The sequence below is a fragment of the Macaca mulatta genome, chromosome 3 (assembly GCF_049350105.2).
Source record: "Macaca mulatta isolate MMU2019108-1 chromosome 3, T2T-MMU8v2.0, whole genome shotgun sequence".
Taxonomy (NCBI): domain Eukaryota; kingdom Metazoa; phylum Chordata; class Mammalia; order Primates; family Cercopithecidae; genus Macaca; species Macaca mulatta.
This window is the reverse complement of record NC_133408.1, coordinates 157,346,406-157,373,187: the sequence shown is the minus strand read 5'-3', so window position 1 is coordinate 157,373,187 and position 26,782 is coordinate 157,346,406. Positions and strand designations below refer to the sequence as shown.

General features: G+C 37.9%; 1 protein-coding gene across 3 annotated transcripts in view; it reads left to right on the top strand.

Annotated features, from left to right (window-relative positions):
• Window positions 1-26,782, top strand: part of CTTNBP2 (cortactin binding protein 2) — a 162,170-nt gene that overhangs the window by 37,401 nt on the left and 97,987 nt on the right. For all 3 annotated transcript variants that reach the window (XM_028844929.2, NM_001168625.1, XM_015134751.3), the window contains 1 exon segment: window positions 23,518-23,742. In XM_028844929.2, coding sequence (XP_028700762.2) covers window positions 23,518-23,742 — 225 coding nt within the window.

Here is a 26,782-nt window from a genome sequence, read left to right as displayed (position 1 = left end):
ATTCTTGAGAATGGAGAGAGATTAGTTTGTTTAGATCTACACTTTCCCATCATTTCCTAACTGGGGTGAGTTGTAAAGGAGTCATAAATAGGGAGAAAAAATGATACTAGCATAAGTTCTCAGTTAGTTTAGAGTCAGATTGTATTCTCTGTTTTTTTTTTTTTTTTTTTTTTTTTTTTGCAGGTATTGTATTGCAAATTCCAAAATTGTATCACATACCCTTAGTCAAATATACATATGAAAATACATCCCAGGCCTGGCGTGGTGGCTCACACCTGTAATCCCAGCACTTGGGAGGCTGAGGTGGATGGATCACCTGAGGTCAGGAGTTTGAGACCAGCCTGACCAAAAAGGTGAAACCCCATCTCTACTAAAAATACAAAAATTAGCCAGGCATGGTAGCAGGTGCCTGTAGTCCCAGCTACTCGGGAGGCTGAGACAGGAGAATTGCTTGGATCTGGGAGGCGGAGGTCACAGTGAGCCAAGATCATGCTACTGCACTCCAGCTTGCACGATGGAGTAAAACTTCATCTCCAAAAAAAAAAAGAAAAAAGAAAATATGTTCCGAAGTGAATGTATTTTATTGGTGAAGCCACCATTAAGATGTTGTCTATCTATCTATATATTTTTTAAAGGACTGTGAGTAAGCAGCATCTAAGTTTATTACTGATTAACATTTTTTTCTTTCAGCTGAGAAATTCTTAATTGAGAAGCTCTATTTCAGAGCAGCAAGGCTGGTCATTAAGTACTGCTCAGTACTGACATTAGCAATGGACACTTAAACTAATTGAAGAATTCATTGAGTGCTTGTTGTATACTAGGTAAAGTGCTCACAATAAACATGAGTATGGCTTGGTCTCTTTTTTTGTAGCTCCCAGCCTAGCCTTGGAAGACAGAGAGGAGATGGAATTGCATGGAATTGCAAACAGATAACTAGGTTGTAGTGGAATATGAAGAATTCAGTGAGGAGCTATGTACAACATAATGGTGATCAGGGAGAATGGGCTCAGCATTAGGGTGGTTGGCAAAGGCTTTTTAGAGAAAGACAAACTAGACACTATTGCTCTTGAAGGATGGATGCAACTCAGCAGCTACACATACACAGGCATGAAACCACATGGCGAACTCAGGACTCAAAATTGTTCTGTAGTTGGAACTTGTTTTAAAATGCACTCAGGATTTGTTTTAGTCAGATAAGACAAGACACACAAACACAGAAATAACTATCATGAAGGAAGACCTTTTTATTCTCAGAGATAGAAACAGGAGGCAAAGTATGCCAATAGGACCGTGCGGAAGCACCAGGGTCGGTCAGGAGGCAGAGAGAGTGAGGAGAAGCACGGGCCAGCGCCTTATTGTGGTTTTCATGGGAAGGAAGGAGTGAGGCAGGGGAAAGCAGGCTTGAGATTAGCTAGTTTGAATAATTTCAGCAGGCTTCTGGGCTGTAGGGACTGCCTCTGGTTATGGGACTTACGGGATACCTGGACCTGAGGGTGATTAGTGCAGGGAGGTAGTAGGTTGATGTATGAGTTCCATGAAAAAAAGGTTGATGGGCCAGATGCAGTGGCTCATGCCTATAATTCCACTACTTTGGGAGGTCAAGGTGGGTGGATCACAAGTTTAGGAGTTTGAGACCAACCTGGCCAACATAGTGAAACCCTGTCTCTACTAAAAATACAAAAAGAAATTAGCTGGGCATGGTGGCAGGTGCTTGTAATCCCATTCCATCTACTCAGGAGGCTGAAGCAGGAGAATTGCTTGAACCCAGGAGGCAGAAGTTGCAGTGAGCCGAGATTGCGCCACTGTACTCCAGACCCAGCGACAGAGTGAGACTTCATCTCAAAAAAAAAAAAGGGTTGATGAATGAAGGGCTGTAGATTGGTAGTCATTTGCTGTCTCTAAGAATTGGCTTCCCTGGAAAAGACAATCTCTCCCTAGTCAGTGATATCTCAGATAGTAGAGCATCAAGAATACAGAAAAACAAACAAACAAACAAACAAAAATATAGTTAATACAAAACTTTGCAGGGAGAAAGGAGGAGATGAGTGGTAGTATGTAAAAAAAAATGAGAGTAGAGAGAGAATAAAGAGTCAGATAATAGAAGAACTTGCTCGGTGAGGGTTTGGGCTATATTATTAAGTATTGGAGAACTCCTGACAGATTTGGAGAAATACGGTAATACCTTAGACCTACGTTTGAGGGCAGTCCCTCTTAGCAGAGAGGAAAGTTGACTGAAAGAGTGTTAGGTCTGAAGACGTAGGGAATGAGCAGGAGGCAGCTGAAATTGTCAGTGTGAAAGATGCTGAGGTATAGAGTCGCATGGTGGTGGCTTGGATGGAGAGGAGGGGATAAAGATGAGTGAGATTTGTAATAAGATGTAGCCATTATAGTCCTTGACTGACTAACTGTGGGCAGGGGGGAAGTGATCTCTCTGTGGACACTCAGGTTTCAGGTGAGTTGTAGGATGGCAGTGTCACAGCCAGGGCATGGAATGTATGAGGTAAAAAGTGCTGGGTGGGAAGGATGAAGAGTTCAGTTTAATTCTTGTTAAGTTTCAGGGGGCTTGTTGAAACGTCCAAACCAAGTTGTTTAAGAGGTAGTTGAATTTAAGTGTTTGGAGCATGTCATTTTGGTCATAGAATACTGTTTCTAGAAGCTTAGGAAAGGAAGCAGAGAAGGCAGCACAGATAGAATTAATAACCTTAGAGAGGGGCAAAGAAACACTTTCCTTTAAGAAAGAGAATAAGGTTGAGAGCAGAATGTTGAAAATACTTGAAAAAGAAGCTGATCCCTAGTTTGAAGAAGAAAGCAAGACTGAATGTCAAGAGGAGGATAAGGGTGGGTTAGGAGTGCAGTGAAGGTTTGGAATGTCCACCCTGAGCCGCAGACACAGGAGAGAATAGGCTCCTTCCAGCCAACATGATCCATTGAAACTGTCAGTCTTGGCTCCTGGGACCCAGGTGAGTTTGGAGACCTCAAATGTATACAGTCTTTCAAATGTGCTGTTGTGTACTTTAGAGAGAGCACAGATGGCAGATTCTGGATGGACCCAAGCTCACAGTATTGAGAAATAATGGCTTGAATCATACTGGCAAGAAGGAGCCTATCCTCTCCTGTGTCTGTGGCTCAAGGTGGACATTCCAAACCTTCACTACACTCCTTATCCTCCTCATGACATTCAAGCTTGCTTTCCTCTGGAGCAAAAGATGATTCTCCAGAATCATCTGGAGAAATGTTAAGAGCTCTGCACTGGATGGAGAGAAAAAGTGGTTGGACAGTGGGAGATGAAGTTGAGGAAAATGCTGAGATCTTTATGTAGTCATGATGAAGCCCACAGACATGAAGTTGTCAGGGAGTTCTAATGAAGGCTGTTGGAGCCTAGAATATTAAGAAATAGTGAGCTCTGATTCTTTTGCTTATCCACATGATTCAGGGACTCCTGGATAATGACAGAGTTGTTGGTGGATGAGGGGACTTAGGTCTTTAGATAGCCATGTTTATGTTTTATCTCTAAGTGCTTGAAAAGTTTAAAGTGTAGGTTTAATAGCCAATAAATATTTCATACACAGTTAGAATTACACTTTAACCCTGAGGTTCATTTACTTTAAGAAACAATATATATATATATATATATATATAACTTATATGTGAAAACATTATCTTTTTTCTAGCCAAGAGGATTCTTTGACTATTTGGTAGTCTAGTCATCTCCAAAGTGGAGTTCAAATATAAATCCTTGTTGTGACCTTGTGAAACAAAAACAGTCATTACTTTCTCAATTAATTCAGCCAGAGAAGTGTTTATTTTCTGTGCAGAGCAGGCAGCTTCCAGAAGTGCCAAATAGCCAGGGAAGGGTGGCGTTCATTCTAGAGAGGGAGACGTTCCTAATAAAGAAAGAACAATCAAACAGGGTTGCAAAACCATCAGCTATTTAATGACTCTAATGCTTCTTGAGTCTCTTCTCCCTCCAAATAGTATATCAGCGTTAAGGATATTTCTCCCAATGGCCATGTATTTGGCTTTCTAATTATTTACTTTCATTTCCAAATCAGTTTGAGTGTTCATGACACTCAAAGAGCAAGGAGAAAAGAATAGGAATTCCAGATGCATTGATGTTCGGTATGTCTCTGGCTGTTCACTCATTCACAAGCTAGCAGGTTAATTGATTTTAGGGTAGATTCTGAATATATCATGGTGCTAATGAATATTTTGACCTTAGGAGGTCTCCATGGAGCCCTTGCTGTTGGCCTTGTAGTGTGACTTTGTAGCTCAACAGAATTATAGTGAAACATTGTAACTTAGGTCACCTTTAGAAGTACATTCAATTAGAAATAACTTGATTGCCTGTTGTACACTCTGTACATGTACTTGTGCGTGTATTTTAAAAATCTATTATTAGAGTCATTTTAACTTTGAAAAATAGAAATAAAATTAAGACTGTTGCTAATAATAAATTAGCTTCCAAAGTAGTAATTTTGGAAATGGGCTATCAAGATATTTACTTGCCTAAATTGATTTTTTAAAATCATTTTGGTGGACTCTTCTGTTGATACTCCTATTTCTATGGAATGGGGTAGGAATTGTTTCTATGGATGCCAGTCTTAATTCTCAAGTACACGTTACCCTTTACTTCTCAAACACAGCTGCAAGAATCCATGTGCTTGGTACCAATATTTAAAAATAGACTACACAGGCAAAGCAGTCTGTGCGTTCACAGGCAAGCATGATATTATTTTAGAGGTCTCTTCTAAATGTACGGCTGCACTGAGACAGCTCAAAGTATCAGGATGCCTCGTATATACTCTGACACCTCTTCCTGTATGAATTCTGATGTGCAGTTGGTCAATCGGTTTGAACATGGAGTGTTGTGATCAGAGTTATGAATGTAATTCCTACTGGGGACATTTACTATAGCACAGAGGCAGTGAAATTATACCTGGGTCCTTTTCCACTGGCTGGCTACATGGGAAGGTAGTGACTAACAGGAACAGGCATGAGCACATGTGGATCCCTCATTGCTAGTCCCTGTGTCCTGAGAAAGTCCGCAGCATCATCTTCCCAATACAAAGAAAAGGTGTGCAGGTGAAAAGGAAATGAGTACCTTTAGTTTGAACTGGTAGTCCTGTCTGCCCTAGCTGAGAGACTGACCACAGGCTTTAGCCTTGCCTAAACCGACACTTCCGTGTAACTGATGAGTCTTAAGAACAGACATATTTTGGGCAGAAGCTACGGACCTTAGTCTCATGCTTACTTTATTGTTTTTGCCATCCTTGTGTTCTCTAGGAATATTGATGAGAGACTAAGGACATTAAAGGACAGAGGCAGATGCCTTCAGTAGCTGCTTCAGAATAGAGGGGGTGGGAATAGTCAGGTCCTGACCTCCTTCCTGCAGCAAATTCCAACAAGCGCTGTTATGTGCCACCTACACAGAAGAGTGGTATCATATGCTCTGAGGCCACCGAGGCCTGCAGGCTTGTGCTCCACTTTCAGTGAGAAAGTGGGTGGCGTAGCTTGGAGAAGAGAAAACAGATTCCTACAAGAATAGATTTTAAATATATAATTCAGTTTTAGTCTTTTCAGAAATTGATCACAGCCAGTCATACATCATGTTGGAGAGTCAGGAAATGATTAGCATCTGTCTTGGGCTAAACTCCTTTGGAGCAGACACTACATGTCACTGTTTTATAATGTGTAACACATGTTTACAGTATTCTAGCATTTATTCTGTATTACAGACTATTTAATAGATACCACCCACTTCCCATTCTGCCCCCAAATGCCCAACATAATAAGGAAGACAAGGGAAGCTGATTACTGGAGAAAAATTGTATACACATAGACAGTTCTTGATGAATTTTCATTGAATAAATGATATAATATAAAAAGTCTAGCAGAAATGTAAATAGTTGAGCATTTTTACCAATGTGAACAAACACAAACAGGCTTGTGACAAATGGCCTGTTCAGTTTTACATTGCTGATACCAATTAACCTATGCACTACACTTGATGGTTTGTAAAGCATTTTTTACGGCAGTTAATACATTACCTACAATGAAGGAAGACAAAATTACGTGATCTAAAATAGATTCTTACCCTGTTCCTGCAAATGATACTTGTCCTGCTGAGATGTGCCTACTCTTTAAGCAAGACCACCTCTTCCCTTCACCTTTTGCCTAGGTCCCTGTACCTCTGACTTCACGGTAGCCAGGAGTGCCGTACCCACAGTTTGCACATTTGCCACCCATCTGAGGGGCATACATGTTCTTTATTGTGGGGATAAGATGAAGTTACCCTCAAAGGACTCTCTTTGCTTTCTGGACTGCCCCATGATCCTTTTCTGTCAGCCTCCAAGGTTTTCTGGTTTGCTCTGGGAGTAGCAGGAGGTATACCTTCTCTCAAGTACGGGGGAACATTTATTTAATGGTGGCAAAATTACTGGCAGGGTTTGAATAAAGGCTGCTTTCAACCCGTTGACATTCCTTTTCCCTTGATTGTTTTTGATATGGAGTGAGTCATCTTCAGCTGGTAGATGGTGAAAATGTTAAGATCTTTCTGTTTATTTTTTCCAGATGCTCAGTGGTTCGTGCAGTTGGCGAGTTACTCCTCAGGGGCCAAGGCTGGTTCTGTAGGGAGTTTGGGGCGGGGGCGTAGGGGGAGTACAGGAAAACAACTGTCCCCACCATTCGCTCTTAATGTCCTGGGGAATTTTATTTTTAACCAAGTCAACTTATGTTTCTTGGAGCTATAAAAGGGACTGTATTTAAAATTTTAAATCATAACTTCTGCCCACAGAAATTATCTGTTGTATTATACCCAGTAGACAAGAAACTACCTTTATTTCTGTGTTTTTCACTTTTTAAATTTTGTGTGTGGGAATGCTTCTGTTAACTCTTGTTTCCACATCCATTACTGTTTCCCCATTTCTTTTCTCAAGTCACATACAAGTAAGCATTTCTGGAATTATCATACTGCAAACTACATTCTTCCTGAAACATTGAAACACCTCAGGGAAACTTCCTGCATTCTCCTAAGGGTCTTCATTTGCTTGTTTGCTTGTTTGTATACCTGCTTATGTGTCTATTTTATATGAGAAGCTTAATATTGGGAATCTTTTTTCTGTTATGAGTGATTAAAACCAAACAAACATGATCAAAGCCAAATAAGAAAATGCTTCTGTGCATTCATAATGATGAGAACAACATGCAAGTGGGGGAAACTCCTGTCTGAAAATTTCCAGAACAGGAATTTGGTCTAGCAAACATGAAAGCAGTACCTGCTGAATCCTGCATAAGCCCCCACTCCCAGTATGCTTGCTACAGTGATATTCATCTCCCACAACATGATGATTGCTTCTTTGGACAGTATCAAACCCTTCTTCAGAAGCCTTATTTTGTAAACACTTACTTTAGAAGTAATGATCAATTGGCCAGGCACGGTGGCTCATGCCTGTAATCCCAGCACTTTGGGAGGCTGAGGCAGGCAGATCAATTAAGGCCAGGAGTTCAAGACCAGCCTGCCCAACATGGTGAAACCCTGTCTGTGCTAAAATTACAAAAATTAGCTGGGTGCAGTGGCATACTCCTGCTATCCCAGTTACTGAGGCTGAGGCAGCAGAATTGCTTGAACCTGGGAGATGGAGGTTGCAGTAAGCTGAAATCGTGCCACTGCACTCCAGCCTGGACAACAGAGTGAGACTCCATCTAATAATAATAATAATGATAATAATAATAATGCTCAATAGAAATTTCAACTTACTTTTAAATTATTGAAAGAACATTTTCTTACAGATGTTCTAGGTCATCTATAGGAGCTATTTCTATAATTAGCTAGTTTGTTATCACAAACTTTGACAAGTTTTATGATAGGATTGCTTAGAAAATTGTAATCAATTCAGGATTTAGAAGCTTGAGAAAACATAAAGGATATGATTTAGAACTTCAGTAAATGAAGGACTTTTGTACATTAGTTATTTTAGGGCTACAAACAATATTTATACATTCATATCTAAATTTACCCTGAAGGCTGAAAAACATTTATTAATAAGGGCAAGCCTTGGGCACCTGGATTACATTTGACATAATTGGCTGTGTTTCATGAATGCCCCCATAGTTCTTGGCCCTCCAAAGATGATGAGGGGCTCTAGAATAATGGATGGTTAGGAGCGTTGAGGTTTTCTCTTCTGAAGTGTGATGCAATTAAAGAGAAAGAACAGTTGTGACTGTGTGGACACACACATGAGAACAGTCACCCAGCATGCTAGATACCTGATAAACTGCAACTGGGAGTTCTAAATAACATGGAAACTTTGGCACTGGCACCTGGTTTCCCACTTCCTGTCTACATCCTAAGGATATAAGAATAGGGAAAACCTTACACCAACGCTACAAACTAGAAAGAGCATCATCATTATCGTAATGATAACTGTGATTTGTTGGATGCTTCCATTTGTTTAGGCACCCAGCTAAGTGCCTTACATGTATTATTCCTTCTTCAAAACAACAACAAAATTCTGGTTTAGGTACACTACTCTCTTCATGTAACTGGTGATGGCTCAAGGGGAGTCAAGTAACCAACCCAAGTTTGCATAACTTTGAAGCAATAGATTCTATATCTAAATCCAGTTTGACCTCTGAGCTCACCCCTCTACTGTTGTACTACCTATATCCTGAAAAATTAAGGAATGCCTGCTAGATTTAATGTCTATATGACCAGGCTGAAGGATAAATGAGAACTGAGTCTTCCTGAAACCCTGTGATGCTCTGGAAAAGAGCCAGCCAATGCCTACCCTCTTGTATTTGGAGAGGCCAACGTAGAAAGTGGGATAGGTAGGAGATGCTGATTGAAATCCCTTCTGTGACTGTGAAGGAGACGTTACAGAAAGCAGCATGGCAACAGTGCATGACTCAGACAGAAGCAACAACCTGAGAGCTGGTCATTCCCTTATACTCTGCAAGGACAGACAATGACAGACTTCCTTGTACCTAGTAAGCAGACACAGCCAAAGAGACTGCATATCCTTAACACAGACGGGGGAAAAAACCTAACTAGGAGCCCATTTATCTTGAAAGGCCTGTCATTGGCCTTTACTCTCTCTCACTTGAATGAAAGGGGCAATGAAATGTACATTTGTACCAGTCTACCTGCCTGGTATTAAAGAAGCATTTTAATGGCAACCAGCTGGACAGTAAATATATTCAGGAAGATTCTACCTGCATGCCCTGCTTGTGGATAAACACCAGATCTGGGTTAACTCCTACTGGTCCAAGGATGGAGTAAACAAGAAAAAAGAAAACATAAGGCCCATGAAAGATCTTGCAGCATAGAACAAAGAAGATAACGTAACATTTAAAATGCAAAGGAACAACTTATATTTGACAAAATTATTACAAGAAACAAATTTTAGAGTATCATTTTTAGATACCATCTGTCTTGTGTCTTACAATTTGAAGAAACCTAGGCGTTGAAGTGAAGGAAGCCAGATTGTGAAGGGTGGACTAGCTGTGAAGCTAGGGAAGAGAAAGCACTGAATGGGGCATAGATCTTGGAGGCAGATTGCTGGGAGTGAGTCCAGACTCCCAAACTTCTAGTTATGCAGCTGTGGGCAAGTCCCTTGCCCTCTCTTGGTGCTACAGTTTTCTTATCTTTAAAATGAGCATCACAGCACCTACATAATATGATTGTTATGAAAACTTAAAGTGTATCAGCAGAATTAAAGCATGTATTGAAAATAGTAGAAAAAATCAACACTGTAAAAAAATTGGATCAGTAACAAACTTAAGAAGATCTCCTGGAACTCAGTGGAAAGGATTAAAGTGATAAAGTAGAAATGAAGATTCATGTATGTGCAAGATACAGAATGGAGGTCCACCAGGAGAAAAATTGATGTTCCTCAAAGAGACCGGAATGAGTGGAATGAATGCTACCACCAAGATTTCACATAATTTTTAGATTAAAAGGGCTGTATGCCCAGAATATACCAGCTGCCACCAAGAGTAATCTTAAATATTATGTATTTTAAGGTAAGAAAAAGAATTGACTTAGTAAGGTAGAAAAACAGAAGGTTTACTGAAAAGGAAAAAAATCCACCTGACCTCAGGCTTGGTCTTGCATACTCCTGAATTCAGGAGATGTTGAAATTAGTATCTACTGTTGTGAAGGTTACCACCTAAGCATGTTTTTTACCAGACAAGGCAGTGTTTATATAAGAAGAAAACAGAAATCATCCTCAAAGTGGAAAGGATATAAAATATTTCCATCTAATAGCTGCTTGAAAAAAAAAAAAAAAAAAAGACCTGAAAGATTCCCTAGTTGAAAATAAGCATAAAGAAATTAGGTGAGCCTGGGCAACGTGGTGAAATGCTTTCTCTACAAAAAATACAAAAATTAGCCCAGGAGTGGTGCTGTGTGCCTGTGGTCCCAGCTACTTGGGAGACTGAGCAGGGACAATCACTTGTACCCAGGAGGTCAAGGCCGCAGTGAGCCATGATGGCACTCCAGCCTGGGGGACAGAGCAAGACCCTGTCTCCAGAAACAAACAGAAAGTGTCCAAGAAGAGCAAGAAATCAGTTACTAGTTCTTATCCTTGGTTGGGGCATCAAAGGACTTAAGAGTATCAAGTGGACTTGCCATTGAGTGTTGACCCGACTCTGAATGTTTGCAGAGTTATGCAGGTGATTCTTATGAGTGGTCAGGATTGAGACCTACTGCTTTAGCAACTTTATTCAAGATAAAATAAATACAAAGAAAATTAGACAAGTGAGGATATTACCAAAGATATCTGAAAATATTTCTTTTATTTTCAAATTTATGCAAATTTATTTGAAAATATAAACCTTTCTAAGCTATAAAAGCAAATTTTAATATATTAAGAAACAATTTTTTCAACCACAAGACTTAATTTCATGAAAAAGTCTTTTAAATGTATCTCTAATTTACATATAATTCCAATCAAAATTATGATTGCTTATTTTTCAAAGCAGATGAAATCTAAATTGCATCTAGAAGAATAAGCTGGTTGCATAGCAGATTTTAAGAAATGAACATTGTGAGAGAGTGTTGTCCTACTGGTTGGTAGCATTTGCTAATATAAATTAAAACATTAATATTGTTGAATTATGAATAGAAAGACAAAGGAAACAATAGAAGATTCAATAACAGGCCCAGTGTTAAAGAGATAATACAGTTTATAATGATAAAAGGGACAATTTATCACAAAGACATAAGTGCTTATGTGGCTGATAACAGAGCCTCAATTATATAGGAAGCAAACAATGACAATTAAAAAGAGAAATACACAATTTTATAATCATAGTAGCTTTTAATAGCTCTCTCAGTAATTAATAGAAGAGCTAGAAAACAACTCAGTAAAAACATAGAAAACAGAAACACCCTCAGCCACCTTGATTAATTGACATTTGTAGAGTATTAGATCCAGTAATGCAGAAAACACATTCTGGTCAAGTGTATGTGATACATTTACTGAGGCAGACCATATGCTGGGCCATAAAACAAGTCTTAATTTAAATAATAGGTATTCAGTGACCTTAATAGACTTAAATGAGAAATCAGTCACAGTTAGCTATTTAGGAAAATTCCAAGTATCTGTGGATTTAAAAAAAAAAAAAAAAAAACTCTCATGTGTCCAAGACAAAATCAAAAGGGATTTAGACAGTAATTTGAACTGAATGGCAGCAAATATACAACATGTCGAAACATTTGAGATGCAGCTAAACAGTGCTTAGAGGAAAATTTAGAGCTCTAAAGGTTTATATTGAAAAGGAGAAAGATGTAAAATCAATGACCTATGTTTCTACTTTATGAAATGACATAAAAGGCAGGAAAGTAAACACAAAGTAAGTAGAATGGAAAACAATTTTGTTAAAAGCAGTCAATGAAATGCAAAATAGACATACAATAGGAAAAATAATAATAAGGATAAGAGTTGATTCATTGAAAAGAGCAGCAAAATTGAAATACTCCTAGCTAGAATGAACAAGGAAAAAAGAATGCAAATCACCAATATTAAGAATGGAAAAAGTGGTTTATCATTATAGATTCTGCAGACGTTAAAAGGATATTCAGTAAATACTATGAATACTTTTGACAACCTAGATAAATAGGCAAATTTCTTGAAAAAATACCACTTATAAAACGAATACAAGAAGGAATAAAAAATCCAAATAGCCTTGATTCTATTTTAAAAATTGAGTTCACTATCAAAAACTTTTCCCAAAAGGAAATTTCAGGCCTAGATGGTTTCCCTGGTAAATGGGTGAACTCATTTTATGAGCTCAGAGTATCGTAATCCCAAAACTGCAAAGGTATTTAAAAAAAGAAAATTACAGAGTAATACTCCTCATAACTATAGATATAAAAAAATCCTAAAAAGGCCGGGCGCAGTGGCTCACGCCTGTAATCCCAGCACTTTGGGAGGCTGAGGCGGGCAGATCACGAGGTCAGGAGATCGAGACCATCCTGGCTAACACGGTGAAACCCCATCTCTACTAAACACACACAAAAAATTAGCCGCGCCTGGTGGCAGGCTCCTGTAGTCCCAGCTACTTGGGAGGCTGAGGCAGGAAAAACGGCATGAATCCCAGAGGCAGAGCTTGCAGTGAGCCGAGATCGCGCCACTGCACTCCAGCCTGGGCGACAGAGCGAGACTTCATCTCAAAAAAAAAAAAAAAAAAAAAAAATCCTAAACAGAATATTAGCAAATTGAATTTCCAACAATATATCATAATCAAAAAGTTTAATATTCAAGCATCAAACAATAAAATTCACTGTATTAACAATATAAAGGACAAAAACCACATGTTTTCATTAATAGATGCAGAAAAATATTTGAAAAATTTCAACAGCAAACCAGGAATAGTAGAGAACTTCAAAGTGATAAAGGGTGCAGCTACAAAAAAAAAAAAAAAAAAGAAAAAAAAAATAAACGAAAACTGAAAAACAACAACGAAAAAACCACACGGCCAGCATAATAATTGAGGGATGCAATTTAGACAGGAATAAGAAAAGCGCTTAGCACTTTTACAGCACTTTTGTTCAAGGTAGTGCTGGAAATCTTAGCCATTGCAAGATGGAAATAAAATAAAAAGCATAAAGAAGTAAAACTGTCACTTCTGCAGATATTATTGCTTATGTAAAAATTCTAGGTAATCTTCAAAGACAACTACTGAAACCAAAAAAGGAATTTATAAAATGTGTAGAATTTAAAACTTTGTATTGAAAAATCAGTTATATTCCTACATACTATTAGAAAAATAATTAGAAAGTGAAATTTAAATAATTTATTTGCAGTAGCATAAAAAATACAATACTTAAGAATAAACCTAACAAAATATATTCAAAACAAAGCTTTTATGCTGAAGACAAAATGAAAATTGCTGAGAGAATATAAAACGACTTACCAAACTCAATTAAAATTTCAGGAGACTTGTTTAAATCTTACAAACTGATTCTAAAATTTATGTGGAAAACAGAGATCCTGGAATAACAAAAGCAATTTAAAAAAAGAAGAGTTTTAAAGACTTAGCCTGCCTGATTTCAGCACTTATTATAAAGCAAAGAAACATACATATACCTCACAGAATAGAACAAAGAATCCAGAAATAGAGTCACGTATGTGGTCAGTTGATTTTCAACAAAGGCATCAGAGATATTCAATGGGTAAAGGCTAGTCTTTTCAGCAAATGATTGAAAAATTGGATCTATATGTGGAAAAATTGAACATCAACCCTTTTTTTTTTTCTAACACCATACACAAATATTGCCTCAAAGTGGATCATGAACTTAAAAGCTAAATACATACAACTTCCAGGAGAAAATCTTTAGACTTCAAATTAGACAAAGGTTTCTTAGCTGTTAAATAGAAGATGAAAAACATGAAACCTTAAAAAGTGGTTAAATTGGATTTCATCAAAATTAAAAACATACTCTCTAGAAGTAAAGACCTAATGGTAATATTTCAGTGCCCAGGGCAGAAATGGCGAGTTGGTTCATCTGTGCTCCAGTTGTTATTGATAGGCGGTGGCTGTCTGGAGTCTTATTAAGACAAAGTTGGAGGTTGTTCAGGATTCAGCTTTAAGTGCACTGATAATTTAATAATATCTACCTGGGCAAGAGAGTGGAACAGTGCAGCACTTGTATACCATTCTTGACCTAGTTAGGGAATAAAGGTGTTGTTATTTTCTACAGTTGAGCATGGGCTCCCACATCTGGCTGAGATGGGCACTAATGAATGTGTGCAGGATGGTAAGTGGCATACAAGGCAAAAAGAAAGTGGTGGGAGATTTCAGAAAGGAGACAGGTTACTTCTGGCTCTGACTTCTGTGAAACCAAGCCTCTCATGAATTCTGTTAGTATGGTCTATACTTTGGGAGAAAATTGGTGGTTTATCGAAGTATGCCTTCCAGATTTTAGCTTTGGGAACAAAATAAATCAAAGTCTTGGTATGATTCATGATATGCATTATGTATATTCCTGGCATGACAATTTCCACACCTCCAGATTATGATGTCTATGAGCAGGTAGGACATTGTAGGTGGCAGAAAGGTTGGGAGATGAAGGTGGGAGGCGAGAGGGAAGAGGAAAAGCTTACCTCTTCTCTGACATTCTCAGCATTGCACAGAAAATCATTTGACACCATGACACTCTCCTTCACTTCTGTGGCTCAAGTGTATCTTCACACATAGATGCGGTGTCTGAGATGCAGACACTGAAATGAACTCAGTTCTTTTGGCATTTAAGTCGTAATTCTAGAAGTTATTTTTAGTTCCTGGCCAGTTAATTTCTAAGGCTTTCTGATCATTGAAGGGCATTGGGCAGTGATTATCCTTCTCCAGACGACTGTGTAACTTTTATATTGTTATTCCACTCTGCAGTCACCCAGCCATTCCATATGTATGTGTGTGTGTGTGTGTGTGTGTGTGTGTGTGTGTGTGTGTGTGTGTGAGAGAGAGAGAGAGAGAGAGAGAGAGGGAGAGAGAAGGAGAAAAGAGAGAAAGTACGTGAATGTGTGAACTCACTCCTCTGCTATTCAACCCCTCTTAGAGCGAGAATGAGTTCTGAGGACCATGGCGTATCTCTGGCTTCCCATTCTCTTTTATTTACAAGTAGGAATTTCCCCCTTCCTTCTTAAAAGAGCTTTTAATGTTAGTGTTATTTAATGTTGCTCTACTTGAACTCCTTAACACTAAGACAGAGATTTACAGCTGGATAGATAAATTTTTATGTTGACTGTTTGGAAAAATCTCTATGTATTTTCTCTCCTTTTTGATTTTGAGTCATAGAATTTCAGGGTTTGAGAGGAATATAACAGTTTAGAAGCCAAGGACCTTCCTGACTTTTGAGACTTCTGAGTTACATTTCTATCACGTGTTTTTTTAGCCTGTGTTTGAAACACAGCTGGAGACAGAGATTTTTGTTCCAATCAAATGCAGCTCGTTGTATCTGTGGAAAACCTTTGACCCTTAAAAATTCTTTATTATATTAGCCATAATTTTATTCCTTGGGAATCACATAAATAAATCTTCAAACACCTCTTTAAACATAAAATGCTTTCAGATATTGAAAGAGCATCATGCCTCTGGAAGGCTTTTCCTCTTTCAAGTGTCCCTAGTTCTTTCTGCTCTTCCTCTTCAGTGTTGTTTTCAGATCCTTTTGCTATTGATTGTTCTTTGAATACTTCAGCCAAAAGTGAGTCCATAGGTCCAGTTCTGATACCTGTTCTCTACTGAGTAATGAAGTCTGGGTTTGAGTTGCTGGTTTGGAGGAGGGGCAGTGTCTATTTCATGGTTTGCTGGCTCAATATCTTGTTGATTGACACCCCTACGTGTTTTTCATGCTTGCTTCTGTGTTTGTACTCAAGAACTGACTCACATTTCTTCCTGAAAAAGTCCATTTTGTCAGACTGGACTCAACATTTCGACCCTCCGCTGTGGCTTTTTGTATTATTGGCACCCAAGATAGTGACAGCTGTGTTTAGCGGGTTAGAGCTGAGTACAGAATTCCTTGGCAGTCTTCTTGCAGTTAGATCTATATTAATGCTGGTTTTTTGTTATTTTTTGTTATTCTTAGGTAATCAGTGGTTTGTGAAAGCATATCTAGAAACCATTTTTATCATTGGATTTTAAACTTAAATGATACAATATATTCTGTGCAGAATCTTGAAAAACTGTTTAAGTCTGATTAGATCATGTTAGTATATGGTCAGTAATAATGGAAGTACAAATACAGCATATAGAAAACTAACTTTTGAGAACATTGTCATACTTTTGTCTTTCTTTTAAACCTAATTTCTTGTACTGGTTTAAAAAGTGTTATAAACAATAATTATTTTTGAAGCCTTTTCTAGCATTCCAAAATACTCTAGTCATAATTGTCTTTCAGTGCTTAAAAATGTAGGCTTTAGAGTAAGACTTGCCTGGGTTGAGTATCAGCTGCTGTTAAAGTGACCTTCGGCAAGCACATTAAGTTTTCTGAGCCTCAGTCTGCTTATTTATAAAATGTGAATTAAAATAATGGCTATCTTCTGGGCCTATTTTTACGACAAAATGAATAAAAAGCACCTAGCAATAAATAATGTCAATAAAAGTTATCTTTTGTTAGTATTGTTTTTAAAATTGTTACAGAATTATTTTGGCTTTTCATAAAATGAAAAGCTTATAAGCTTGTCAGTATGTTTTGAAATTGATAGTATGTTTTATAATGTTTTAATTATGACTCACTGTACAAGTTCTAGTTTCTATTTCTCAGAGGATTACATGCTATAGGAAAGATTGTATATTTTAAGTATGCTTTCTTTTATTTTTACTAATCATGTCAAAACTAGTTCAATTGATTATATCAAACAAGGAAAGCCAAAGTAGGAACCTCATGTATGTGAAATCCTCGGTAATAATGGTCGTCTTTCAACTTCCTGCTTGCAACATTCTCAACAAGATCTTCTAAAACTTCACATTCTGATGAAATTATATATGTGTGTGTGTGTGTGTGTGTGTGTGTGTGTGTGTGTGTATTTTTTTTTTCTTTTCTTTTTTTCCAAGGCAGAATCTCACTTTGTCACCTAGTCTGGAGTGCAGTGGTGCGATCTTGGCTCACTGCAAGCTCCGCCTCCCAGGTTCACGCCATTCTCCTGCCTCAGCCTCCCGAGTAGCTAGGACTACAGGCACCCGCTACCATGCCCGGCTAACTTTTTTTATTTTTAGTAGAGACAGAGTTTCACTGTGTTAGCCAGGATGGTCTCAATCTCCTGACCTCATGATCTGCCTGCCTTGGCCTCCCAAAGTACTGGGATTACAGGTGTGAGCCACCGCACCAGGCCAAACTTATATTTTTATACATCAGTGTGGCTAGGTTTAAGAGTTCCTTTAAGAGTCTGTTTTTATTATTACAACTAGTTCGTGTCTTCATAATGACTCATTTCCCTAAAGTGCATTTCATTCTCAAGTAACTCTGATGCATAAACCAAGATATTCTCTACACATTCATCTCTTCCTTTTTTAGGGTCAGGCCTCCTCAAGCCCAGCATAATAAACATTTCAAGTCATTTTTTGTTACATGATCTCCTTACCTATTAAAACATGTCTATATTGTTGATCTGCCTTTATTAAACATAATGTAATACATTAAAAATTAAAAATAAGCACTCTGTTGCAAAGTAAGATTTTAAGAACAGTAAACTTTTTACAAGAATGTTACAAGGAATACACATTTTGTTTGTTGAAAAGTAGGTAAACTGAAGAGATTTCAAGTGGCTTGGACATATGTTTCATTACAGATGTTTCCTTGAATCCAAATTAAGCTAAACTCTGAAACTTTTGACATGAGCACAAGAAGAAGAGCTGGCAGTGAGGGTTGGCAGTTCATGGGGAGATACATGGGTGAAGGAGGGGAAGCATCCCAAGCAACACAAAGGCCTGGGGCAGAAGAGTGCTGAAAGGCTTTGAACAGAGAAATGATGAGAAGGTTTCCATTTTAGAAAGACTACTCCGACAACTGTGTAGTGTACAGAGTGCCTCCATGCTGCACAATTCAGGGGGTGCAAAGAAAAATGATCATTACAAAGCACGGTGAACCATAGAAAACCAACTGATATACCCTGTAGTTCTCCTGGAACTGCTGTCACCTGGCTTTAGGCTGGAGAGTTGATGAATCCTTCCTGGGATCCCAGCTTTCTGTGTTGGGCAGTGGGTGAACTGATCCTTAGCTATCATTTTCTCTAGAATTAGTCCTGCATAGAGGAGTCTGATATTGGCCTAACTTCCTCTCCAGGTTCCTGAGAAGATTGCCCCCACCCCGGGAAGGAGACTTCCCTCCAACAGGGAAATGTGGTCTGAGCTCTTTCTTCAAGGATACAGCTGCTATTTTCCTAAGTCTGTTAGATGCTACCTTTATTCAGTCAACAAGTATGCGTTATGCACCTGTTTTTTGCCCTGTAGTGGGTTGGATGTGTCAGTTAAATACAAGTACCCCCACTTAAAAGAAACTCAAGGCAAAATGCTTAAGAGACGATATAGGCCAGTGAGTCCCAGAGTGACTGGTCTCTTCCCATAAATCACAGATGATAAACTGGGTGTCCTGCTATCCAAAGCAGTCCTGCCAGTTTTATTTTGTTTCACTGGCAAAGTGTCATGATTTAAAAAACAAAACAAAACAAAAAAAACGTGGATGCCTTTTGCTAGAGCATATCATCTCTAGTTCCCCAAAAGTCTGCCATTTCACACTGATTAGTAGCATGCCAAATATACACACTGATGCTGGCTACCTGTCTCCTGCCTGCGTTTGTGGGAGTCAGCACTGCCCAGCATCTTAATAGTGGGGAACCTGTTGTTGGATCTTGAAATTTCCAAGTCACCAAAAGTTCCTAGATAGATAATGGATCTACTATATTTTCTATTCCTCCATCTGGGAAAACTCATCCACTGGTGGTAGGATATATGCATATAGAAAAGTAACTCTATTTCTCTCTGGGAGTAATTTTAAAAATACATGAGTATATATTATTCCAACATTAAATATATCAAAATATTTTTAAAAATTAGTTATTAGTGGATAATTTGTCATATTCTATGTTGTGAGTACACTGAATTTATATTATAGCATCGTCTTCATGTCCTATTGTTATTTAATCTATGACTTTTCACCATGGAATCAAAATGGTCAACTGCATTCTAATTTATAAGCCTGATAGAAAGCCTGATCAAAAAGGACATTTTAATTGTTAGAATTACATATTTCTAGAAACCCTTGCTATAAGACAAGAATATCAAAAGTATGGGAGGGATTGCATTGGGAGTTATACCTGATGTAAATGACGAGTCGATGGGTGCTGAGGAGTTGATGGGTGCAGCACAGCAACATGGCACAAGTATACATATGTAACAAACCTGCACATTATGCACATGTACCCTAGAACTTAAAGTATAATAATAATAAAAAATAAATTTAAAAAAATATCAAAAGTACATGTTGAATATATGTGATATATACAAATAAATACATATGTGGTCATAGAACAACAACCTGTCATCTCTGAAAATAATAAATATGTGTTTAGGAGTCAGTTTAATGTTAATGAAGAACATGTAGTCTTTGACATTCATTTTGCCTGGTTTCCATGCTTTTAGGGACTTAAAAATGAAAGAATGAGACCAGGTTTATTGTCTAAACTCAAGGTGTCTTAAGCAACAAATGATACCGCTTCATTTCTCTCATTTTGACAACAAAAGATATCAGCAGCAAAGTTGCATAGCTAGTTAGCAGCAAATACAAAACCACAGTATCTATCCTTAAAGGAATCTAATATACATATTTTATACTTCATAAAGGCTAAATGTCAGCCCATATTTGTGAAGCAAATAAATTGGCGGTTTTAGGCTGGCACGGAGGCTCACTCCTGTAATCTCAGAACTTTGGGAGGCTGAGGCAGGAGGATTACTTGAGCTTAGGAGTTCAAGATCAGCCTGAGCAACATAGTGAGACTTCATCTCTACCAAAAATTTAAAAATTAGCTGGGCATGGTGGCACATGCCTATAGTCTCAGCTACTCGGGAAGCTGAGCTGTGGGAAGATCACTGAAGCCTGAGAGTTCAAGGCTACAGTGAGCCGTGATCACGCCACTGCACTCCAGCCTGAGTGACAGAGCAAGACCCTATCTCAAATAAATAGGCAGTTTTATGTTTATCAACTGTACACGTATCATTATACAACATTTTCAGCAGAAAAAAATTCATCTGCGTTTAACAGTGTCACAATGTGACTCAGTTAAAACTAGTAATTTTAAAATAAAAACAAACAGAACAAAAATACACATGTAAAAAACTATTTCACACCAGTTAAAAAAAAAAAGAAATACTTTTTGACAATGAAATCTGTTGGGTAAAACTGGAACTAGGTCTGTGATATATGTATTTACCTCTTTTATTATACAATCAATTTTAACCCACTTATCAAAAAGTTTACTCAGGCTTAAGAATAACCTGCATGTTAAGAAATTGCTTGATTAGTGTTACAAGTACAGTACATCATAAAATATGTTGTATGGGTGAGTAGACATCAGGCAACATCAGGCAATTACAATGGGTTGTTAAAATGTCAGTTTCAGCAGATAACTCATTGTAATGAATATCAGATACTCAAGTGAGGACCAAGATGCAAATTTTCATAAGAAATATTTAAAAGCTAGTGTTGACTTTTAAACCTTTCATCCACATTGAGGGTATAAAATAATGTAGTTTTTGGACATTAAAGAAAGATTTCTATCAGAGAGCGTTTCTCTGCAGAGAATTCTGCTGAGTCCTGCCCCATTCAGTTGCTTCTCCCTTCATCTGAAGAGAAGAGGGGTTCAGAGAGACTTTTGAATGACATAATAGGTTTTTTCCTGCAGATCTTGGTGGGCTTAGTGAAGGTGGGGCTGAACAAGCAGCCATTCTGTGGACGTGAAGGAGAGATAGATGTGGGGATCATCTTGTGGAGACTCCCAGCTTTTGTTTAGATAAAGATCCATGAGTGTTTCCTGTAGACCAGGTTGGGCCATGGTCTTGAAATGGTAGGAATGAGATCGATTAAAGTCCTCTTCAATAGGGAAGTCTGTAGAGAACATGGGACCTCAGTTGTCAAAAGGTGCATTCCCAATGCTGATAAGGAGAGTATGCAGGGCTGGGCTTCATGGGTGTGCAACCTGAGAAGTCACAGAGGCCGTGCATTTAGAAGGGTCCCTTGTCTGGTTAAATGCTGTGTTGTTGCCATATTGAAATGCTTAATAATTTTGAACAAAAAGCCCATATCTTCATTTTGCAGTGGGTCCTGCAGATTATGTAGCTTGTCCTACATTTATGGCCTACATTGAAGAAACTGTAGATGAAGGGGTCCCAGCAGTGCAAGAGGGGGTTTTCCTCTAAGAAGACACCAAGTACTTCATGGGAAAAGAGTAGACTTTAAATATTCTTCACACTGGGTTGGTAAAGGTAGCTGACCAACTGAACCAGTCAGGTACGGCATTCCTGCTCCCTTCACCACTCCTTTATCATCTACCTCCAGTCCTTTCCAACCCAGAGGTGACTACAACACCTTAGAATGAGGGGGAGAAGGTTTTGGGAAAAGGAGAGAGGTTTTCATATATACCTCTTTGCCGGGTGGTAAATGTTAGCCTGCAGCAGATGCTAGCTGAGGAAGGGAGGTTGCCGTACCACTGAATGAATATGGACATTCTAATAACCAAATTAAGGCTGTTTTGACTCAAAGTGACTGTAGGTCTTTTATTAAATTAAAACGATTAGAAAAAAAACACAGAGTTATCCAAGTGTTCATCCAAGGGTGGAAGAAGAACTACTACACTGAATAATATTAAGAAAAATGTGAAAGACAAAATGAAATTGCTTTTGAAATTGCATCTCTCAAGTGATACTTATTCAGCGTATTGATTACATAATTGAATTTAAAGAATCTAGAAACACGAAGTGCTTTTAACTCATAAACTTTATCTTTTAAGTTTAAAGTGGTCTTCTGAAAGCTAGCTTAAATTTCATGGTGAAACTGGACTTTTTGCAAATTTTATTTCTTAATCTAAGTTGATAACAAGGAAAGAAATGTTAGATTTTTCCCATTTGTCATTAGATTTGTGTTTATCTAGTTGTTGGCTTGCTGATAGTGGACTAAAATGGAAAAGTGTAGTTTTCCAATTCAGTTCCCTTTAAAATATGGAACTGTATGGATTAATAATATTTCTTCAGAAAACATGTTTAATGTTTTGGACAAATAAGCTTGATTTATTTTAACTTAATTTTTCTACTGGCAGTGACATAGATTTTTTCATTCTAATGGCTATTCCAAAATGACCTGAATTAGGAAAATGTTGCTAGTTTTTAATACATTTCTACTGCTCTTTTCCACTTTTATGCAATGACTTTGTAGGCTAATTATAGAAAATTGCATTTGGCCCTCATTACGTGGGTGTGAAATTAACTTTGTCGCTGATGGACTGACATTTAGAGTATAATTAAGTTGCATTCTTTCCTGGGATTCTGTGAACTATATTTTAATGCCCTTCAGTGAGAAGGAGATAGATGCCTTTTTAAATTTTCTGCAGGCTGTTGTAGTTAGTCAAATTTTACAAACTACAAATATTGTGATTTATTTTTACATTAAAAATTTTTATTTTTTCAATTAAAATTTTTACATTAAAAATTTCACAAAGAATTTTCTTCTTACCAGACATCCATGTGATTTCCTTCTGGCTATAAAAAAAACTTATAGGGGATTTTTTCTATGAGTGATTTAAGCTGATATTATTTTAAATATAAGTTCTATCAATATAGAGATAATTTTATTTTTGAACTTTTGCTAAAAATTATTTTAATTGTCAATATTTCTGATTTTACATTAAATTAGAAAAGACTAGGTAGAGTGTGGCGGCTCCCAGCACTTTGGGGAGGCCGAGGCTGGGGGATTACTTGAGCCCAGGAGTTTGAGACCAGCCTGGGCAACAAAGTGAGATCCCATCTTAATTAAAAAATCAAAAAAAATAGCTGGGTGTGGTGGCTTGCACATATAGTTCCAGCTATAAGACAGGCTGAGGCAGGAGGATTGCTTGAGCCCAGGAGATTGAGGCTGCAGTGAGCTGTGATTGTGCCACTGCGTTCCAGCCTGGATGACAGAGCAAGACCCTGTGGGGTGGGGGGAGTGGGGGTGTGTGGAGGCGGGGGTAAAAAAAGACTGCTCCTTAAATTCTGATCCTTGAGGAGTAGGACATCATGGGAAATAACTATATTTGCATAATTTGCAATATAAGATACAGTATTCTTAATGGAAGAAAATTTGAAAGCAGATGGAATGGCATTCCAGGCTAGTCGGAGACTGGGGGTCACATTTGCCTCTCACTCACCACTGACATCATAAGCCATTACTCATAGCAGTTGGGAATACCAAGTGTAATCACAAAACCTTCTTATAAATATCTTTCGGTATATTTTCATTTCTTTCTTCAATACTTTTCTCTAACTTTGTTCCAGGCTCGCAGGAAGGAGGTATTTATCCAGGAACGGTATGGGAGATTTAATCTAAATGACCCATTCCTGGCACTCCAGAGAGACTATGAAGCAGGTGCTGGTGACAAAGAGAAGAAGCCAGTGTGTACCAACCCCCTCTCCATCCTTGAAGCAGTCATGGCCCACTGCAAGAAAATGCAAGAAAGGATGTCCGCACAGCTGGCTGCTGCTGAGAGCAGACAAAAGAAGGTATTGAGACGTTCAAATGGTCATTTCCCCCACAACATGATGTTGAATGAGGAGATCATCTCCAAAGTTGTTGTTTGTTCTTCAGCATTATATTTTCAGACAGGATTGCAGTAAGTACTTAGAAGTACAAGAGGCTGACAGATTCTTTAAGCCAATGTAACCTAGTGTTTAAAATGTAACTCAAAATAACACTAAACCATAAAGGAAGTATAATAGAAAAATTATGTTTCTGATAATTGTTACTTTGATACTTTCTTTAAAATCTCTCTATATATGTTTTTGGACTTCCTAGTGCCTTCTAGAAAACATGCTTAGCTGCTAGGTAGGTTAATCCAGTGATAAACCAGCACTCTTTGATCGTATGGTAACATCCCAACTTATTGTATATAGCTTCTGTCTAAAATAGTTATTTGCAATTAGAAATTATTTTATTTTTCTTATTTTTGGTGGGGGAAAATGAAAATAACATGAAGAAAATGGAATGCACGTTTGCGTGGTATATCCAGTCTCAATGTGTCATCTGAAAGTCCTGGTTAGTGTCAGACTCACCTCTGGGATGTGATAGCTGTGTCAGCTGCAGACCTCAAGCCTCCTGGTCACATGTGTTTCATTTAAACCAACCTCCTCCTCCTCTGCCCCTCCCCCACCATCGCACACATGTTCCTTTCACTTAAGTATCTGCTTCAAAGAGTACAAAGTTCAATAAAACTTATGATGATCAGCCATAAGGAAACAGAAATTTAAATTTTGCCCTTCCAATATGCTGCCAAGACTATCGATGCCTTTTATTAGAAAAAAGAGTGAGAAAGCTAGAAGCTCATGCTGTGTGGTTTGATTAAAATTAAAACTAATGTGTTCTCTCCACCATTATTATTAAAGCATAAATTAAAATGTTTCTTTTATTTGGCTTTTTCAGATAACTTCTAATATATGTAACACTAGTTGACGGTTAACCTGAATGCACTATACTTATAAATATTTATGATACATATTGTCATTTAATGTGTGTCTTTTCCCTGAAATTTTATCTTTACATTAACATATAAATGTCAGTGTTCTGGTGTAGGTGCTGCAAAAAAGCAAACATTTTTCTCAGTATGTTGCATGGTAGGAAACTAAAGCACTGAGTAAAATAAGAAAAATAGAAGGCTTTCCATAGATGTAAGGCAAAATCAGAGTTTTACTCTGGACTTTGCAAGCCCTCTACAAAACCCTGCAGACAACCACTAAGATATCTGGAGGTTTTCAAAACTCCCCACAAACCACATAAACAAGAGCCAGTGAATTTCAGCTGATGTCACTGAAACTCATTTGTATTTCTTGGATGGGATACATTTCAATTATGCCTGTAATGTGTCAAATGAGTTATTTCATAATAAATTATTCCTGCTGGACTTTATACTGCATTATAAAAAATTAAGAAAACATTTTGTTGTCATTGAATATATAAAAAATACTTTCCTAAATTTTACTTCTGTTCTGCCTTTAACAAAACTCATTTCTCTTTTAGAATTAAAAAAAAACGAACACTTCTAGTTGGATCAAAGATTTTATTATCTAGCTGATTTTTTTTTTAAATCAACTTACATCCTGTTTGTTTCTGAATGACTGGGTCATTTCCAACCTGGCTGATAGTGAAAGGAAATTGTTTCTGTCCTATGGGTCCTGAGAGGCTAATATAAAATGAGCCAGTGGTGTGTCTCCCATGTATAATGGGAATACAAGAGTCCTTTATAGCCAAATTCATCGGCTGTGTAGTCTCAGTGAAGGGTTTCTCTGACAGGGAGTGCTACATTTTGTCCTTAAAAAATATTATATTTTAGTAGATTATAGTGTATGAGAAGAGTTACAATTTGTACTCTTACCCTGTGTCTTCGCTTAAAAAGAAAATACCGTATCAGCTGATGAAAGCAGAAACACCAAAGTCATCTCTTTAACAACAAAATTACCTGTCACCTTTAGTCCTCTGAAAGCAAATATTTTAACCGAATGTCTTCAGTTCCCTCGCATATAGAGTAAATTGCAGCTTTCAATATCTAAAAGCCATAAGGAAAAAAATCTATTATTTTAAATGAGTTCTATTCTTTAAATCACTGCCAGAGCAAATGTCTGGGAAAGCAAAGGCTCCATTATCTATGATTCAAGTATTTATTATCTGACACTGGGCATATCTCTTTGGTAATTCTAAGACACTTGGCCTGAGCGCTGCTCTGGTTTGCCTCTCAAGGCAGGAGGACAGGGTCTGTGCTCATTCATGCGTTGGCTCCTGCTGCGCCTACGAATAGGCGGGTTAACTGTTTGGTAATTTGTGTGCCAGGGAAATTTGGGCAAGAGTCAATTTGGCAAATGGACTGAGCCTGTAAAGCCACTTTGAATAAGCTAATGAGTAATCATCATGGGGAACTTCGCCTCCGGTAATCCACTTCCCATTTTGAGCCAGTAACCCAGGATGGAATGATATTTGGAGGTTTTTTTTTTTTTTTTAAATCTTGTCTATCATCTTTTAATAGAATTTCCATTCTAATTTATTTGAACAGTAGGGAGGAAATCTATATATTTTCAGACATTTTCTTCACATTTAGGAAGTATAAATTCTGGACCTGAAGTAGGAAAGACCTTTTAACTTGATCAGAACTTTGAATGTGTGTAGCCAAAATAATAACCTGGAAATTCAGAGAGGGAGCAATTCTTTTCACCAGTGCAAAAACTAAAAATAACTGTATATATTAGATACAGCTCCTTCTACGTGTCAGCTCAATATAAATAGGTGAGTTGCATGGCAATAGATGCCTCAAACAGGATTCTTAGTTTTGAGGAGGTGAAGCCAATATTCATTGAAAAGGCAGAAAGGGCATTTGTTGACTGGTTTACAGAAATAGTAGTTGGCTTACATCGTGGTTCAGCATGGCTAGCAAAGCCTAGAGGACTAGCTGTTCCCAGCCAGCATCACAGACAAGTACCCTCTGCAGAGCTAGTCTGCAGCAGGAGATGCGTCTGCTGATCTGATGGGAAATGGATGCTGCAGCTTGCTTTTCACCCT